The sequence below is a fragment of the Tribolium madens genome, unplaced genomic scaffold (genome assembly GCF_015345945.1).
Source record: "Tribolium madens isolate multiple individuals breed KSU strain unplaced genomic scaffold, Tmad_KSU_1.1 Scaffold_97;HRSCAF=244;Tcas5.2_LG3a, whole genome shotgun sequence".
Taxonomy (NCBI): domain Eukaryota; kingdom Metazoa; phylum Arthropoda; class Insecta; order Coleoptera; family Tenebrionidae; genus Tribolium; species Tribolium madens.
The window spans coordinates 7,403,410-7,424,160 of NW_025401069.1; the positions used below are offsets into that span (position 1 = coordinate 7,403,410).

The 20,751-nt window shown below is 32.6% G+C and overlaps 1 protein-coding gene across 8 annotated transcripts in view; it reads left to right on the forward strand.

Annotated features, from left to right (window-relative positions):
* The window catches only part of LOC123014990 (triple functional domain protein), an 80,110-nt gene that overhangs the window by 23,441 nt on the left and 35,918 nt on the right, over positions 1-20,751 (forward strand). For all 8 annotated transcript variants that reach the window (XR_006413357.1, XM_044414371.1, XM_044414373.1 and 5 more), the window contains 7 exons: positions 8,515-8,879; positions 12,941-13,103; positions 13,157-14,625; positions 16,707-17,175; positions 17,228-17,488; positions 17,541-17,782; positions 17,844-17,943. Coding sequence is in view for 7 of the 8 variants with exons in the window: in XM_044414371.1 (XP_044270306.1) it covers positions 8,515-8,879; positions 12,941-13,103; positions 13,157-14,625; positions 16,707-17,175; positions 17,228-17,488; positions 17,541-17,782; positions 17,844-17,943 (3,069 nt within the window). In the remaining variant the exon portion in view is untranslated. The remainder of the gene's footprint in view (positions 1-8,514; positions 8,880-12,940; positions 13,104-13,156; positions 14,626-16,706; positions 17,176-17,227; positions 17,489-17,540; positions 17,783-17,843; positions 17,944-20,751) is intronic.

A 20,751-nucleotide genomic window follows, 5' to 3' on the forward strand; every position in this document is an offset into this window, starting at 1 on the left:
TTGATTAAGATTTTCCCAACACCACCGCAATTTTTACAACTAAATATAAAGACTAATCAAGAGAAAAACAAAAAAGAAAATCCGATAATAAGACAGATATAATTCCAAATTACATTTTCCTGAAGTACGACGCAATCAGCCTTTTTATAGCAGGAGTTACCTTCCTGCGAGTCTCCAATTCCTGCCGTCTCATTCGGTTTGCTTGTATTTCCATTGTTTGCGAACCTAATAATAGGAACGTCAAAATTGTGTTTTTGAATTCTGTCCATGAATCCAGCAGCCCTCCTGCCGGAAACGCGCTGAAAGGAAGAACGCGGGAACGAGACGAAATAATGTGTCTGACGGGCATCTCCGCAACCTCCTGCTGGAGTTTGCGCGCGCGCGCTTCTATCCGACGTTTCTTTTGTATTGGCCACCAACGGCTTCTTCCATCCAGTCAACAGTTACGGAATGACGTTCCTGCAAATGTAACGCTGGTTATGTACCGACCGTTTTCACGTGCTTGCAGGAGCTTTGAGTAACGCCAGTTTTTTGTGCTGATGATTCTTTAACATTTACAGTTACGCACCGTGGTCGATTGCGCGTGCCGTTTGATATGCTTCTGCGTGATTTCAAACAATTTATTTTTCTCGCAAAAATTTAAAACGGTGGATTATGCTGAAACGAAGAATTTCTTTGGTGCTTTAGTGTGGGAATTCCGTAAGTTGAAGCTTTTTCAGAATTATTTATTGTAATACACTGATTTTTGTCTGACCCAGTTTGTGACAAAAAAATAATAAAACACCATGAATCTGAAACAAAATACATATCTAAAATTAGTTACAAAATTGGAAAATTTAATTTATTTTCAAATAGTTGTTTGGAATTAATTCATATAATTAAGTATATTGTTTCAAATTTACTTCCGCATCAAAAGCTTTATTGTTGTTATAACAACTCTATTATTATTTAGAATTTAATTTTGTCTTTTATTTATTTATTTTTTTCGGCAAAACTAGCAATTACTCCTATTTTGTTATTTTGTCGTGCCAGGTATCAACGAATGTGTTGTAGTTGCATTTTTTTCGTTATTTTTCATATGCACCTACAATTTTTTTTTAATTTATATTTTTTTATTATTCAGGTTTGTTGAAATTCATCAAATAATTACTCTAGAATATCGTAACGGATTGTATTTCCAAAATCATACCGATGTGAGTTGAAAAACAAGTTTTCAATGTGTTTTTCGGTTCTTGATTGTGTTTAAATTTTTATGTAAATTTACTATTAATAAGACTATTTTTCTATTTTTTTCTTAGTAGCTTAAATTTTATTTTATCTCAAAAATTAGTATTTTTCACAACGCCAACATAATTTATTTTTATTTTTGACTAGTTAAATATTTTGTGAGGGGGAGCTTTTCGCGAGCTATATCTATCACTGTATATATAAGTACAGTAATTGTTTGCCTCACTTTGTTTCGAATTTTAGAGAACTTAAAGAAATGATTTCAGTATTCGTTAATTTTTTAGAATACTGAAAATTCTTGTTCTTTTGTGAACAAGATAGATTTTGTTATTTTTAACTTCTCAAAACAGAAAATTTGAATATATAACTTCAGTTAAATTCTTTCTAAATAACATACGAAAAATGGTAGAAATTTATCTTTCCTTTAATATCGTTTTATTTAATTTTTAAAAGGGTTCCACAGGGTGGGGGTCGGACAAATTAGTGTACGTAGGAGGCAAAACTTTTGTAATCTTTTTTACTACTAATTCTCACCTGAGAAAGATCAGTTTGTGGTTAATATGTTTACAAAACATTAGGTTTTTGGTAGATAGTGTGTGTTTTTATTCAAAAATCTAATTAAAATGTATGTATATTTGTTTAACATGTTCTTATTTTTGAGAAAAGAATTAATCTCGTGCGTTTGAAAAAGCGCTACAATTTGTCTTATTTCTTAAATTATTTTTTGCCAATATAGGTTACATGAAAAGAAACAAAGTTATATCATTCTAAAGGACAAATCTTGATTTTGAAGAAAATGTTAAAAATTCGGGAATTCTAACATTTTTTCGAAATTTTGCTTTACTTTTTTTTTCGGCTAATTGCAAAAAATCCAGGCCAAATTAACTTAGCCACCCGTGTTTAGTCATCTATGCAAATTTTCTTTCACTAGTGGGCAGTTTCTCACATGCGAATAGAGAAAGTCCGTGACATTTCTAAAACTTTAAATGATACACATTTAAAAGCGTTACATTTTTAAACTTTTTTTTCTTGTTCGACATCGTAATTTGCGTTAACTTTAGAAAAGTCTTCATTATCCGACTGAATACCTGCTTATATTGTTGTTAATAGAAGGGATACTAATTACGCTCTAGTAAACTGTACTTTCGGTTAAATATCCGTTTGAACTGAAGAAAATTCGCACAGACACGACATGTTGGCGAAGCATGACCAGTTCAGGTAAAATTGGGGGCTGTCTTCTACGGAATTTCGTATAGGTGACCTCTGCGAATCCAGGAGCGGATGGTATCACATACCATCAAAATGTAAAGTGGTTTTATTATGTAACGACAAAGGCCTGGATCATTATATGGCTTTTTTACTGCTGGACTATAAAAGCAAAAATATAAAATGCATGATTTATCTTACGTATGGCAGCGTGTCATTTAGGTAATGTCAGGGTATATAGTTACCTTCTTAAAACAAAATATCAAAGGGGTGAATAGACTCATATTTTCTCACATATAGGCGTGTTTTTGTTTGTTCCCAACGAAAGAGATTTATAATATTGATATTATGTTGATAGCGGCTCTTAGAAACACTAAACCAAAGAGTTCAGATTGAAGTTTTATTATATCTAATACAGATGTAAGCTGAGATAAATTGAAATCAATCAATTTTATTATCTATGGTAATTGATTTTAATCTCGCTGCTGGTATTTCTTACGGGAAAGACATTAGTGAAACCGTTGAGTGAAGTTGATGAATTGAACCAATCGTATTTATGTTTTTTTTTATAATCGGTTTCCGACTCTTAATGTATGGGGATGGTTCCCTGGCACATCCGGTGTTAGGGTTCATTATTTTGCTCGATACCATGTGTGTTAATGCTAATAGCAGAGGCGTGGAAATCAACGGTTTTCAACAGCAAATGGTTCAGAAAATTAAAAGTTTTGCATCACAAAAATTCAGGTTAAATTAAAATATTTCACAAAACTATTCAAACAGTTTTAACGACTGGATTTTTACATTTATTTTTTCACGTAGAACACTATATATTATTGATTTGACTTTGAGTTGAAAATCAAAATTAAAAAACTCACATGATGACTTTTTATGTATGCTAATTGAAATTTTCGTTGACTTTATATGAAATTGTCGCGACGTTAAAAATAATTTTGTTTGATAAATTTTCCTTGACGCTAACATAAAAAAATAAAAACTAACGGATTTTTTCCAACATGCTGCACATTTTTGTTCGTATCAAACGATTAATCTTGTGATTTTTGCAAAAGATTACTCCGGAGTATCTCTTCTAGTGCAACTCTCCTGCAACAACAAAAGATATGCTCTCAAAACCGCTCAAAAAAGTTCCTTTATGCGTTTTGAAATCTCGATAAACAGCATTTTCTCTGTTAATCCAAACACGACTCAAAGCCCTCGCATGCGTAACTGGAGTTATTCTTGGGGTAAAGCTTGAATGTCGGAAATGCACCCTCTAATTAGTTCTGAAACGAGTACCTCGCTAGATCCTGTGTATCGTACAAACAGACTCAGTCTTTCATCATCTGTTTTGTTCTTTGCATGCGAGTAATTTCACGTCTCATTCGAAAATTGGACGCTTTTTTCGTATTCTCCTCGAAAATAAACGCGAGCTTTTAAAAGTCGTTACGCTTCGTCGGTTTAAGGGATTTACTAATTTTGTTTTCCACTTAAAATTCACTTTCAACCTCAACATGAGATCTCTTTTAAAAGAATAATTTTCTGGTAAATTCTTGAGCCAAGGGGTACAAAATATAAAACTGAAATGAAATATCGTGTGCAAGTAGATAAAGTTTCAATGAGAAGTGCATTCTCATGATGTAGCGATAATTCAATTTACTGCAACTGCTTGTTGATCTAGACGATTCGATTGGAGGGTGTTACAATCCCACTACGAGGATGTTCACGTTAGAGGCGTTTTTGATCGGATTATCGTAATTGTATTGAGATGATTCATCGCGAGTAATTTTTTATGTCTGTATTTATTTTTCTATTGTGATCACAATTTGTGCTATTGGTGGACCAATCATTTTTAAATCGATTGTAAAAAAAAATGTAGCAATGATTATATTTTAATTAGGTTTCAAATTAGGAGATAATTGTTTCCAACTTTATTACCAAGCTTTTGCATTCGATAAGTTTTAACTCAACTCTGAAATATTAATTACACTTTGTATCTCTATCTTTTCTAGATTAACAACAATTAATTTTAAATTAAACAGAGCTGTTGACCAACATAGCAGCTTGCTTTCAAATTATAACTTTTTGTACAATCGTAACGTTATGTAAATTTAGAAAATACATACAAGCATACATGCATTCATTATTGTGTAATTTAATGTGGCGGTATTGTTTTAATTCAATTCGAGATATGTCAACACTTGTTAATGGCTTGAATTGCTATGCCAAACAACACATATTGTCAAAGGATTTACACAATTTAGACCAAATACAAACATAAAAAATTGACAATTTAATTTATCAGCATAGTTGTTCAAAAATGTCTAATTTGATAAGATAAATGACCGAGGGCAGCTGGCCATTGACCTTGGACAACAGTTCTCATCCAGATCTAACTCTCCTGGGGGAACCGACGCTTTCTCCACCCAGCGAGCACAATCAATATTGCTAACTGCTGTGTATATTTCACTCCCGTTTCCGTAACATTTTCTCGCTTGATAATCCTTGGCATTTTAAGATATTCATTCCGACAGCAACAATCCGAAAAATAAATCATTTAGACCAACCACCACGTAAATATCTAAAAATTTAACAATATTTGGAGATATTGAGGTTTTCAAAAGAAATACTAAAGCATAACAATTTTGTTGTCAAAATTAAATTTTAGTGTACCTAATAATTTTATCATCAATATACAGGATGTTTCATAAATAATAGAAAAAATTTAACCTTTGCTTGGAAAAAATAGCTCATCTATTTTTCAATAAAAAATGGTGGAAATTTATCGAAAAAATGATTAGTCTTTATAAATCTATATTGAGCTGAATTTTTTGTAACTATAACGTATTTTCTTTTTGTAACTTTTTGTGACCATTGTTTATGGCAACTATACAAACTTACACAACTGTTTTTCATCTGATTCGCAAAGGATGCATCTTCAAGTAAAGTTTTAAAATACATACTCGTACGTAGTTACTCTAATTAAAATAAAAAAGGAATCGAATCTTACTGTAAAAATGTACATATTTTAAAGCTTTTGTTTTCTACACTAAATTAATTTAAAGTAGAATACAGATGGTACTAATTTAACCATTCTTTTAAAAAATGTAATTGTGCTAAAACAGTTTCTGCTCTCTTTTAAATAAAAAAAGGTGACTTTATTTCAATGTTTGTAGATTTTCTTTATTTAAGAAGTTTTTTTTTTGCAACCAAAGTTGTAAACATTATTATAAATGCATTGGTTTTAACTAGTGCTGTACAATTTGGCCGACCAAACTTGAAAACTTGATTTTTTTACGAGGAATAATTTTAAAATACAGGCTGTCCAAAAGGCGCGCACCTCTTTGAAAGGGAGTAATTGGGTAGTCCCCCAGAGTACTGAAAGAATGTTTAAAAAATTCTATCTGTCAAAAGAAATTGACATTTATTTCTTGATATTTGACATTTTTTATGTCTATTTAATGATACTCATGATCTTGTGTATGTTTTTTTACAATTATTTGGTAATTGCCTATAAAAACTACAAATAACACTAAACAGAGTTACAATTTACGATACAGCTTCTTTGTTTCCTCTTCCAATAGCCTGTAGCCAAAAAACTTGGTAAATTATTTTTCCAACAGATATAAATATAGTCAAAGTGCAAAATTTAAACTCTCATAACTTCGGAATTTTTATAGATAGATTTTTTAGACATTTTTCTTGTTGTCTAGGGCACCGCCCGATGATACAGTGTCACGGAGGTGCGCGACTTTCGGGACAGCCTGTATAATAGCCATAAAATAAAGATGCTTAATGGAGGGAGTCTTTCTTAACTGGGACAGTCCGTAGGTATAATCGAATTCATGAAAGAATCAAAAAATTACTTTTCTCCGCATCGAATATTGGATGTAAGAACATCCAACATTAATAATTGTTGGCTTTATGAACAATTGAATATTCCTTAAATCTTATTTTTAAAATGGTTTGTAATTTTCTCTTTGTTTGGAATGAACGATCTACTACAGTCAACATTCAGGCCTGTTGTGGGACAATTTCATTAACTGAATGTGTAAAATGATGTTGACTAATTTCCAAGAATTTATAATGGGTCTTAATAAATCCCTCGTGCAGCGGTAGAATTACACTTCCTCTACGATAAGAACAACTTAGTCCTCTCACATGTTTTTTATCTTGTAAAATTTATTTATACATCCAATTTTATAAAACTTCAAGATAATACGATTAGACGTGATTTATTATGTAACAAATGTGCAAATTCATGTTTTTGTAATTTTGTTTTGGGATATTCTCACATGATAATGACGTGAAAATCAATTACTGCATTCTCTTCTTTTGCATATAATAGAAGAGAGTATCTTTTGTGCAAGAATTGATAATAAAACTGTTATTACGAATATTGGCTATAAAAATTCTTAATCTAATTGAATATTTTTAAAATAAAATTATGGCTCAAACTCGCGCATTATGCTGATGAGGATGAATATTCTCAAGAGACTGAAGAAGGTAATAAGACGCTTAATTCTACTTCCCTAGTTTTATCGATCAAGATGTTTGCTGTTCATATCGTCTTTCTCTGTGCTAACGTTCTCTTGTCAAACCCACATTGTTCTGAAGCCGTTGTAATTAATTAGGGATGCGAATAATAAGAAAATTAATGAGAGTTGTCGCAACTTGCTTTTTATGAATCGTTTATGGTTATGCCGATTTATGGAAACTTAAATTTCTTCCTTTCAATTGTCGGAGAAATGCATTCTGACTATAATCGCTTCTCTTTCAAGTATCCAATTAATTTGTCATCGTCGGATTGTTATTTGAAAGTTTTGCAAATAATATAGCATCAAATGTTTTCCAGAAACAAATTCTTGTCGTTGCTTATTGTTTTAAATCAAAGAGAATGTCACTAACATAATCCAGGAAATACGTCCGTAAATGGCCTTAAGCCTCTTCAAATCTCGGTTAATAGACTGTAAAAACCTTTCAACTTTTCCAAAATTGAATCAACGTTCGTATAGTCGCTACGAATGATTTATCTCACTTTACTACACAGTTTGTGCCGAACGATGTCGTGTGTGTTTTAGTATGCCTTCTTCTTATCAAAATTCACCCTTATGGAAGAGTTACACATGAAAAGTTGCTTGTTCTATCCAATATTTTTAAAATGGGGTTGCTTGTGGTTAAATCCATCTCATAAATCCTCAACTCGTCTAAGCCATATGCGACCGTTTAGATATATGACGGTATCAGTTTCATAGACTGGGATAAGTAGATAAACGATTGCTGACGATTGAAAGTGAAGGGTGCTGCTACCCGGCAAAGAGCACTTGCTTCTAAAAGCAGCTTTCAACGTTTATGGTAAAGAACTCTTAATTTTTTACACTTTTCACTAATTTATAATAAAGTAAACAAATTTGTATTTTTCAGATTTAATTTATAACTGCAATTGATAAAATAAATTTCTACTATTTTATAATCTAGGAATAAGTAGTAGTCATTAGAGTTTTTTTTTGAATATTGAATTTATTACCGGATTGTTTTAAAAAACTAAAGAAAGCAATAGAAGTATTTATTTTTGAAAAGTAAATAGCATTGACAATATTGTTATATTTTTTTTTATTAGTTTAACGTGTTCTTATGAAAAGATTTAAAATGTCTCTCCATTTATAAGGTGAATATTTAACAGACTATTATTATAACTTGAGATAAAACTATCTTCGAAGAAATAACATTTAAACTCAAACTGTTTTTTTTTTTGAGATCAAATGGGTACTATTAAAAAAAATAACAATTTACTGCTTTGAAATGATGGAGGGTAACGGACAATTATACTTTCTAAATGTTTGAGGAAACTTTGTTGTTGCTATTTTTGCTGATTAATATAGTTTTGATGTCGGGACGTCAGTACTTTTTTTGAAAATATATTTTTTTGAAAACTCCAAGGTTCATAAATCACTTGCATGCATAGATAAGACACCTGTGGGTATACTACGAATTTCTCTTTACTAAATCGAAGTCGCGGTGATATCGCTTTTGATATAGCTTTTTGTTTGGCGTAGAAAGCTTTATAGACGTTTTATTTTGTTTCAGAACACCTACACTAACGCCGATAAACTCCTCGCAGCCGCAGAAGAATTGGCTCATACCGGAGAATGTGATCCGGACGAAATCTATTCCGTTGCTCACGAGCTGGAGGCCCACGTTACTTCATTTGCCACAAGGGTCGAACAGAGACGTCGACGATTAGACCTCGCTGTGCTCTTCTACACCCACGAAAAGGAACTTAGCAATTGGGTCGACGACCTGAGACAAGAATTGCAAAGTGATGAAAGCATCGCTGAAAGCCTAGAAGCCACCGAAAGGCTGTTGGAACAAACCGCCCAACACAGGGATCAAAGCTTGGATGCTTGCGCCTCCACCATCGCCCAAGGAGAAGCTCTGCTGCAGGAATTAAGGTAAGATCCCTTTATTCTGTCTAAACGAACAATTGAGTAATATTGCTATTTTTACAAGCAAAGAAAATTGCACTCTTATTTAAAAGGTTAGCACAACATATAAAACAAAAATTATTTTTTTCAATTTCGACAAAATTGCACGAGTTAAGATAAAATAATTAACATCTCGCTGACATGTGTAATGTGCCAATTTTAATGCTTCAGAGGAACGAGAAGGCTTAAAATCGCTTTCGGAGATGGTTTTACTAATGAACTTTTAGATAATTTCTGAAACCCATAAAAGTAAAAAGCACCTAGCTCGGACATTTTTTAATGAATTCTCGTCTCTGTCGCCCTGTCAATGTTGTAATATTAAAAGCAATTTCGCCGAAGCTAAATTGAATTTAATCTGCATAAAACCGTCTTTATCTTATGTAAATTGTGTTGATAGTTGTCGAGATGGGTTCAAGCACAACGAATTTTTAACCATAAAAGAAAACAATGCTTGAATGCGTATAACTTTCTTTTGTTGGTTGCTTTTTGCAATACATCGATAAGTACTTGGCCATTGAATATCTTCTCAACGCAATTTTTCGTCAATATTCGAAACACGTAAATGCAACAAAGCATTCTGATTGATGTATCCTTAAAAATGCAAATTGTGTTTGGCGCTTGTGATCGGCGTTGCGTGTCTCCTTCAAATTTATTCATGGCGTACGGGAAAAAACTGGGATAATCGGATACCGGTGGTGGTAAATTATTATTCCTAATCTGGACAGATCTTTAATTGTTTTTTTCGTAATAGTTGCTGCTTGTTTTCGGCTCGATTACTTTGTGGGGCTGATGCGATTTGAAGTGAAATGCTTGATAGATCGAATGTAAAAATTAATTCTGATTACTATTGTTTGAATCATTAAAAATCATAAGTCAGAATTTTTCGTGTGACATTTAGCAAATAATAGAGTAACCTGTGTTCAGAAACATAATTCATTTTCTACATAAATGATGATTACTGAAAATTGGGGTTAATCTAATGGGTGAGGTCTTTTGAAACCAAAATGACTTTCCAGAAAATAATGACAAACTATTTTCTTTTGTCTTAAAAACGAAAGCAAGAATTTTGTAATTATTTTCGAAGGAAGAAAGAAAAGTCAACTTTACCTATTCTTACGTACTTATATAAATTTTTAAAATAGGTGTTAAGTAAGATTTTCGAGTTAAAAAAAGTAATTCATTTTTGTCCTGTTCTATAAAAAGTAAAAGGCATTGCTTCTGTATATTTTTTCAGTCTTAATAATAGATTCTTTGTGGTGCTTTTACAATATGTTACAACAACAAGGAGTCTAAATACTAAAACTCACTCGTGGCATAGATATTCTCCCCTTGTCTGTTTATAAAAATGAGGCATGAATATTAATGTCTTTATTTGGCAAAATCGTAAAAACCGAGAAAATGTATTTTCTCAAATGTAGGTTAACTTCCACTTAGAAAAATGAATTTATTTGTTTAGAGTTTAAAGTAAATATTGTTAAGTAAAGGTAAATATGGATGATAAAGCTAAACAGATTTTCCAACCGGAAATTAAATCGGTTTCCTGTGAAAATATGCGTTGCATTATCTTGTTTTCATTTCATTTTCCATTATTTTTTTTCAAATTTCGCTATAATTTAGTACAAATATTAGATTTAATTTAAATTCTTAACAATGGGTAACATAGTTAGAAGAATAGGTTTGTAAACGCAATATGTAAACACTGTCTTTATTGGATACGGATATTGTCTCAAGATAATTGAGATGTCTTGGGGCGACGTATTTAACGGTACTTTACCATTATGATTGCCATAACACTTTTATTATCACAGCATTTGTTCGTCAATGTTCGTTAGTTTACTAATTTTTTTCACATCTTTAATTAAGTTCCAATTTGCATATCGACTTTCTTCGTTCTAAATTTAAAACCGTTAAAAGTAGGTTACAAGATCAGGTAAACAAACTGATCTTAAGAATTAAACGTAGCGTACTATTTATTAAAAACAGCGTTTTGTTTTTAATCAAATTAATATAGCGTGACAGTGGGGTTTCTGGCTGCTATTAAATGTTAATTTGAATTTGTCGTTTTGGACAACTTTTAATTAAACTGTTAATGATTCGTGATTTAGGAAGCCGCTATTAAAGACCGTCACAAAATAAAATTTACAGCTTTTTTACTTTATTAAAAGTGCAATTTGTGCAGCTTTTCTACTTTACACTCTTGCACGTAAACCATAAATCCAGAGCTATTTTAATGTATATTATAAAAAAGGTAATGCTTAAAACGTGTTATCTTCTCTTTACGAAATTACCGTGTAACTCTTGTTCAGTGCGCGAATTAACGACTGTAAATCGACGACATTCAATTAAAATTGTACAAGTGTCTGTGGGAATCGGTACGCTATGTTATTAATTGATTGAACAAAGACTTGATCTTTCACCACTGAACTTGCAGTGTAAAAGTGAATGACTTTAATACAAGTTGCATTTTTTTACATGAAATGTAACGTTCAAATACCGTTTATTACCGCACGATTTGGTTTAATTCCAGTTATAATAGAAATTTTGCAAATTATAAAATTTTGTCGTAGCGGATTTATTTTCTCTTTCCGTTCATTGATGAGAACAAATATATTTATTTATGGCAAGATTAACGGAATCACTATCATTATCTTACAAGCGTTGAATCCTGATTTCTTTGTAACACTCGAGTAACTAATAAGAGGAGAAGATGAACTTTGTCGAGACTACTTCCTACTTCATTCTCATTCATCAAATGTTCGAGGAATTAGAACCTGTAAATCCTAATTAGGTTTGTCATAACGTTTGTCGTTTCATTTCATAACAATTATTATTCATGATTTGAAATTTTACAGCTTTTTATTACTAACTAATTCAAAAATGTACTGTTAAGTTTACTTTTTCACCACATCAATTAAGCATACAATGGATAATAATATTTTTTATAGATAGACATACGAGTACTTACTACATCCTGAAATACAGATGTGATAACATTTTCGTCCTATTTTTTAATAATCTGGCACTAAAGTTTTCTAATGTCGTTTTATGAACTGTGTTGTAAAATCTATTTGTTTTACTTGTATTTTCCTATAAGTAATATGTACTTATTTGAATTTTTAAAAACTAATTTTTTACGCGATTTTGAAAATATTTTTTATTATACCTGCATCATAATCCTAAATTAAAACACGCTGCAGCGTGCGTAATTTGACCTTTATAGCACGCTGAAATTTTAAAGTTGTCTAGGTAACAAGAAATAGTAAAATGTCTGGACCAATTACAACGTGAAAAAATGTGCTTAACAACGTAAACTAGTAACCGTCTCTACGAAAACGATTCACATATAAACTAGTATTATTATAATATACTATAAAATAGTTCATTGTTTTAGTCAAAGAACATTATCTAATCATTGACATTCATTGATATTGTTTGCAGCAGTTTGAATCAAGTATTATTGAATATAAAATTACAGTTAATTGTAGTGTAAAATCTTCCCATCCGTTTTCTTACCACAAATTATTTCTGTTTTTTATTTGTTTACATCTACGATTTAGAACCTACGATATAGATGTATAAAAATAAAAGAACAGAATGATTCATCCAACCCGTCGACTGGTTCTGGTACTCGTATATTAAAAAAGTAGTGGATTAAAGTCACTCGGCTCGTGGGATGCACGTTTTATTTTGTCTGGTCAACAGAGTGCACTCATCGGAATTTAATCGTCTGTTTTTTGAATTTGTACGAACAAATGTTTGCATTGAAAAATATATGATGCAATAAAGTAGTAAATTTCCACAGAGTCAACTTGAATTTATTCACAAAAGCTTTGACAGAGTTTGCGACTTCTCCGTAATTGCGATTTCAAATGTGAAATGTTAGTTGTCTTTTAAACCAGGAACTAGCGAATAGTAAACGGGTATAACGGTGATTTAGTACCTCACATAATAAGTAAAAACAATTAAATTAAGAACATGTTCTGCCTAAAACTTCCGTTTTTGATTGATATTTTATATTTCTGTTTCAGGTCAATCGGTGAAATGGATTCAACCGGTTCGATATCAGCGGTCGAATCAGCTCTTGATAGATTAGCGAAACAAAGGAGCGATCTCGAGGAGCTTTGGGCCGCCCGCAAACTCCGATTAGATCTTTGTTTAAGATTGAGGCTTTTCGAGCGAGATGCTCTCGAGGTAAATAAAATTAACGAAGCAATCCAATTGAAATTCACAATACTTTAATTCAGGTATCCTCGCAACTCGAAATGTGGTCCGAAGAGCTTCAACACAGCGAATTGACCCGAGATATTGCGAAAGCCGAACAATTCCTTCGTCTCCACAATGAGAGCGTCAGTCAAATGCAAAACACAACGTATCAGGTGTTACAACAAGGCCAAGATCTGATCCAAGTATTTGAAAATTCTGGTATTTGTGTGATGGCTGACGCTCAGTACAATGCCCAGACTCGTGTGCAAGTTTTGTTGGAATTTTTGCACGACCGAGAGGTTGATCTCGAGGACTTGGCCGAAGTGAAAAGGGTTAAGCTGGAGCAGTGTATTCAGTTGGGGCAGTTTCAGAATGATGCCAATCAAGTGATAAGCTGGATACGTAATGGAGAATCGATGCTGATGGCCAGTTTTACAATTCCTAATAGTTTGGCTGATGCTGAATTATTGAAGAAGGAGCATGAGCAATTTCAAGTTGCTATAGAGAAAACTCACACTTCAGCGGTGCAAGTTAAGTACCGAGCCGATGCACTTATCAACGCTAATCACTATGACCCGCAAAGTATTCGAGAGATATCAGAAGAGGTTACCAAGAGGTGGCAACAATTAGTCACTTGTGCTGAAGAGAGACACAAGCTTGTCACTGCTAGTTTGAATTTCTACAAAACGGCTGAACAAGTTTGTTCGGTGTTGGATAGTCTTGAAAGGGAATACCGCCGAGACGAGGATTGGTGTGCAACAGGCCAACCCAACGTAGACAAAGCCACTTCAATTTCGCAATTAATTAACAAGCACCAGGAACAAAAGGAAGCTTTTCTCAAAGCTTGCACATTGGCACGAAGGACAGCTGAGACGTTTCTAAAATACACAACTCGCAGTCTACAATTTTACAATTACTCTAACACAACTAGCAATCACGAAACTCGAGTAAAAGGCATCTTGGAGAAACTTCTCAGTCAGGAGAACAAAGTTCTCGAGCATTGGACGCAGCGCAAGAAACGCCTCGACCAGTGTCAGCAGTTCGTGCTCTTTGAACGCTCTGCAAAACAAGCAATTGAATGGATTCACGACACTGGAGAATGCTACTTGACTACACATGCAACAAATTTAGGAAACAACATTGAAGAAACCGAGAGTTTGCTTCGCGAACACAACGAATTCAAGGGAACTGCCAAAGAGACAAGAGAGAGAGTTAAATTGTTGATACAGTTGGCGGATAGTTTGGTGGAGAAGGGACATGCTCATGCGAGCTCGATTAAGCAATGGGTGGCGGCGGTGGATAATAGGTATAAGGACTTTAGTTCAAGGATGGAGCAGTATAGACAGCAATTGGAGGATACGTTGGGAATTCAAGCGGAGGAGAGCGAGAAAAAGGAACTGTCTATTGATAGGAATTCGGATCCCAGCTTAGAGGCGAAGGTGAAGGAAGCGGCGGCCAAGGATTTGAAAGAGTTAAATGAGGAGAAGAGGAGATCTGCACGCAGGAAAGAGTAAGTAAAAGAATTTGGAAAAATTGACCAACATGATCCATTTAAATTGCAACGTCTTCGCTAATAGATGAAATTACTTAGGATTATAAAAATAATTTTTGCATAAGCTAATGATGGAAACTCTTCCTATGTCCAAATGCACGTATCTTGTATTTTGCTATTAAGAATTTTCAACACATAGAGGAAAGTTTAGTTATAAAATGAAAATTTTAAACACCAGAAACAATTTATCTTAAAACATGTAATGAAAAATTTAGGAATTAATTGTAATCACAAATATCTTAACATCTGATAAAGAGCAAACGGAATCATAATTACGGTAGTAATAACTAATAACAACACACATTCTTCTGTTTGTATGTACAAATTTCATAGAAAAAGCAAATGACAAAAAATAAAGTAATATTACAGTTCATTCGACGAACAAATTGAACAATGCATAAACAAGCAGAATTTTTGACTTTGGAGCTGTATTTAAGAAGTTAGGAGGTGAACATAGTAAAAGGCCCAACTCATGCCTGGTGAGTGGGGCGCAAGGGAGTTCTAAGAAAGTGCTGTCTTATTTTTTTTTTTCAATTACATTCTCAAAACATGTTATAAAAAAGGGACAAAATTAAAGCTTATAAAATATTCTCGTGTTTTTGTATCTTAAATAGGTAGTTTTTGAGATATTCGCTAGCAAATTTGGCACTCCCTTCAAAATTATTTATTAATGAATTAACGTAAGAATTACTGTAAAAGTACGCATTGTGATTGGACCGTGTAAAGTCGGCCATTATAATAACGTGGAAAACCAATCACCTTAGTTTTTGTATTCATTCAAAAAGTTAATGCAATGATGTTATTGGTTCGTTTGAGGTCGGCCATTATTATAATGTGAGTAACCATGGAGAAACCAATCACTTTCAGACTTCCAGTTTCATTCAAATAGCGAAATTGGCTAATTCCGATTTTCATTCATTCATTATGATAATTTCAATTTTTAATGAAAATGTTATCTATATGCCCTTTATGCGTTCTGTGCTCTCTATTGTGAATATTGTGACGAAGAATTTGCACCTTACGTTTCGTTGAAGGTACTTTAAAATAGAAATAGGACTACCTACCTTGTGTGCTTACAAACAATATAAATTGGCGACGAGAAGACAGAAGTAAGAATTTTCTTCTAAACTGAATGTTTTCGTGCAAGAAGTGAAACATAACTTCACTTTATTGGAGGAGGCATTAAAAGACTGTTTTCTACGAGATGCAAAGACCGACAGCCTACAGTATAATTTCACAATAATTTTTGCTATAAACTTGGGCTTTAAGCACTATTACTTATTGCAACGTGAGACAGAAAAAAGTGTTTTTTAAAAGTGCGTGAGATTTGCTAGCTGAAATCTCGAAAACTATAAAGATTTCTAGGTAATTTTATAAAATTTAATTTTGTTTTTAACCATTTTTTTTGTAACACGCACGGTTTTCAAAACGAGAAACCATAAAACGGCACCTTCTAGGTGTCCCCTTCGTAGCGCTCATTTCGAAAAACGGGGCTTTTAGATTGTGTTTATCTTCGAAGTTGACCAAACACAGCCTTGAAATCAAAAATTCTGTTCCCAACCATGTTAACAACACTTTTCGTTCGTTGCCTTACTTATAAAATGTCTTCTTTATTAAATAGCTACTTTTATGCTTATAGTCATATGTATTAATCAGATTCACAATTATTTAATCTAAGTTTTCTGTTTTTAAAGATATTCATAATTTTTCTTATAAATATTTCGTAATTTTCACATATCGGTACACCTGTTTTTGGTCAGTATATTTGTCAGTAACATCCAGTTTTAAGACAGAAAGCACAAAATATATTTTCGTGATCTAATTGAACTCAAAAAATGCCGTATGGTGAAAGCTCAAAGAAGCAATTTGAATCTGATACCAATACAAAATGTGTGCACCAGAAAATGTAATTTTTGTGTTTTGCTATTCAACCTTTAGAGGTTTTTAATTTTTGTAGATTGGATATTTTAGTTTTCCGTAAATATTCTCATTCTTATAAACAGTAAATAATTAATTGACATATTTTTTGCGAAATCCAGATTCATTATGGCCGAACTTCTCCAAACCGAACGAACCTACGTGAAAGATCTTGAAACCTGCATCAAATGTTTCTTGAATGACATGCGACAAGGCAACAATTGCCCCACTGCCATTCACGGAAAAGACGAGATTATTTTCGGCAACATCGAAGAAATACACAATTTCCACAATTCGATATTTCTCAAGGAATTGGAAAAGTACGAAACGATGCCTGAAGATGTTGGTCATTGTTTTGTAACCTGGGCTCAGAAATTCGATATGTACGTGCATTACTGTAAAAACAAACCAGAATCGAACAGTCTTTTGGTACAACATGGAGGCGGCTATTTCGAGGAATTGCAAAAGAAACACAAGGTGGAGCATCCAATTGCGGCTTATTTGATCAAACCTGTACAGCGAATTACCAAATATCAACTGTTGTTGAAAGATCTTCAATCGTGTTGCAACGAAGGACAAGGAGAAATTAAAGTACGCGCTGGAATAATTTTGTTTGGAGTAATTTTAATTGTGTTAATTGCAGGACGGCTTAGAAGTAATGCTTAATGTACCAAAGAAAGCAAACGACGCCATGCATCTGTCACTCGTCGAGGGCTGTGATGTCTCTTCAAATAAACTCGGAGAAGTCGTTTTGCAAGATGCCTTTAGCGTGTGGGACCCCAAACAGTTAATTAGGAAAGGGAGAGAAAGACATATTTTCTTATTTGAATTGTACCTGTTATTTACTAAAGAGGTTAAAGATTCTGCGGGGAAAGTAAAATATATTTATAAGAACAAGCTAATGGTAAGTACACAGTAACCAGAGATCTCAAATTTAAACTTGTGTTTACTTATAGACTTCAGAGTTGGGAGTTACCGAGCACATGGAGGGTGACGAATGCAAGTTTGCCGTCTGGACAGGAAGAGCCCCAATTTCGGACTACCGAATCGTGTTAAGAGCTTCCTCTCTTGAAACGAAACAACTGTGGGTGAAGAAACTTCGAGAAGTTATCCAAGAAACTTACTTCAGTGGCGCTTTACCGTTGTCTTTACCCAAGAGTCCGGCTAAATTGAAACCTCACAGTCAAAGGTCCAGCCGGTAATTTTTCCAATAACTCATGTTACTGTTTTTTTTATATTTCTTTTTTTTGTTTTTACAGAGACTTGGAAGAGTGCAATTCGTTAGATGAAAGCGTTGAGAATTTAGACAGAAATTCCCTCACGTCGTTTGGATCAGGCAATACGACAGACTCTGATAAGGTAAGTAAGAGATGAGAAAGTAAAATCTATAACTTTTTCAGTCTCATTAAATATTACTGCAGAAAAACGTAGAAACTGAAGTTGACTGACGTTTTGGCTGCTCTTTAATTGACAATTTTTAATATTTTATTATAAGAAGGTGAAGGCAAAAGCAGTATTTATTTAAAATTTCGAATATCTAAAATCTATAAAAAATGTGCCAAGAGATACAATTACAAAACGCAAAACATTGAATAGTGAGGAGGATGAAAAAATCATAAAATTTGAATGACCTGTTTTGTTTCTTTAATGGGTTGTTATGTTAAGGGAAAACATTTTTTATCAGTTTATTAATAAAAACTTTTTCAAAAATAAAAATTAGAAAAATATTAATTTTGGGAGAACATTAACTGGAAATTTCCAAATATTTATCCGGAGATAAAAATATTAAATAATCTACAAAACCACATCCGGTCAGGCTTATACACGGATGAATTTTTTTAATGGAAATTATGTTAATTTTGTCGTACAATAATCCAACGCGTATTTAAAATCACAGCGACGAATTGTAGTTCCGACATGCTTATGTATTGAGAAAATCAGTTTCGTTTTGCTGATACGATTTTTTATGTATGCCAATAAATAAATGCATTTCGTTTTATTTCTAGCATTTTAATTAAATGAGACTAAAAGTGAACATGTTTTTCTGGATTAGAACATTTATTAAAAATGATAAACCTGTTTGGGAATTAACAAACAAAGCTGTAAAGAGTGTTATTAAAATTTTAGTCAGACACTGTGTTTAATCAAGAAATTATTAAAAATCTCTTGAACAAAGTTGACACAGACTTATTATTTTATTGTAATAATTTAATTGGTTAATTGGTTTTATTAGGTAACGATAGTTAACTAAAAAAATCAAACATTTATTTTGGAAAAAAATTAAATTTGTACAATATTTATTAGAATTGTTCTTGCTGTTTCTTTAAAACGTTTTCTTTAAAATTGTTATTAAAGTAAATTTGCACTCACTCAATTTTTAAAGAGAATAATTTGAGAAAGAAAAATTATTCTTATTTCTAATTTAGTAAATACTTACTGTTGCACGCAATAAAAAATTAAAGTGCACTGACTTTATAAGGCATCTTTTTCTGCTGCTTTATTATCAATTTGCCTCTGCTTCTTTAGGACCTACAGAAAATAAAGAAATACAAAATCAGTTTAATGTGTTGTTAAATCAGTTGAAAATATTAAAAAAAAAATTAATGCGATTTTTTTTTAATTAAAAAGTATTGTTGACTAACTCTTTAGTCCGGATTCTTGTGGCACGATTGCTTTCTCTATTTCCCCCATTGGTACTCACTAATAACTCGACATTTTAAAAATCGCACTCTACTAAATGTCTATTAAGCACTCCAAAATACCCAACACATACGCACTGGTAATACAGCTCCCATTTTACACAATTGTGATAATTCCCTCAAAAACGGCACGCTCCACAAAAACCCATAAATGAATTTGCTAGTGGTGCCAACGTTGAGACTATTTATTGAATCTCTATTGAAAAAAAAAATCAGACTTTACAATATACATACTATGGCGAGAAAGAATGTGGCTTCCAATGGCGTTTTTAAATTGGGTGTGCTCTCAATTTTTTTTAAATTTTTTGGTAAGTTGTAAGTTGTCAACAATTTCAAGTAAAAATGTTGAAATGATGTTCCCAATTGTTACTTAATACAAAGAAGTATTGTATGTATTTTTTTCCTAATTTTAAAATGAACTTATTTTTTGGATAGTTAAGTTTTAAGTATTTTGTTAAGTGAGTTGCATAATGATTTACCACTAATGAATTAGAACTCAAACCGTTTATTTATTAAACTAAACTAAAAGCGTAATTCTGCTAAACCCATCGGAGCGATGACAAGCCAGTATTGATTTTGCATTATAAATTTAATTGGCAAGTTCAAATCTGATTTATCCGAAACAATACTTATTTGTGTGGTTCATTTGAAATGGCCATAACATTTCTTCATAAAATAATTCATCAAAATAGCGACTTTGATTACGTTTAGAATTTTCAGTGGTCGGAACATAACATTAATTAATTCGATGGAAATAACTCGGGATTTCACATAGGAGTACATTATTCAGGAACTTCAATACTAACAGAGCATTAAACGATTTTAGGAATGCGAGAGTTCTGGTATGACTTTGATATGCACGGTGCATTTTGTTCAAATATTCAGAGTTCTATCAGAGGATCGGAAGCTGCCAGACGTGCATTGTGGCTCTAATGACGTCATTTTCTTTTATTTGAAATTGGCGATATGGTTTAGTGGAGGAACTTGAGCAGGTCACGACCCGGTGACATTAAACCCCAGTTTCAACGCCCTTCTGTATCCCACACCTAGCGACCTAGCCAGTTTGCCGCCACCGCAACTGCTCATTCCACCTCCTATGTTTACTTTGAACACGCCAATTAATTTATAGTCGCTTTTGGGGATGCAACATAAATGAACGCCCATTAGGTACGCAGGACACAATAGAACTTTAAATATGGTTTTTATTTCGACAAAATTTATTAAAACCACTTGATATCAAATGAATCTCACATTTACAAATTTAACCTGAAAATATACTAAGTAACGTTGAAATTGCACTCTTAGGAATTTTAAAAACATTTTTTTATGATCAATATAATACACAGTTTACCAATGACAGAAAGACAAAATTTTCAATTGTTATAACAATGCATTTCTTACTAAAAAGTGAGATACACTTTACCTATATGCGCAATTTGGTCTATTTGTCGTGATAAAAATAAATAAA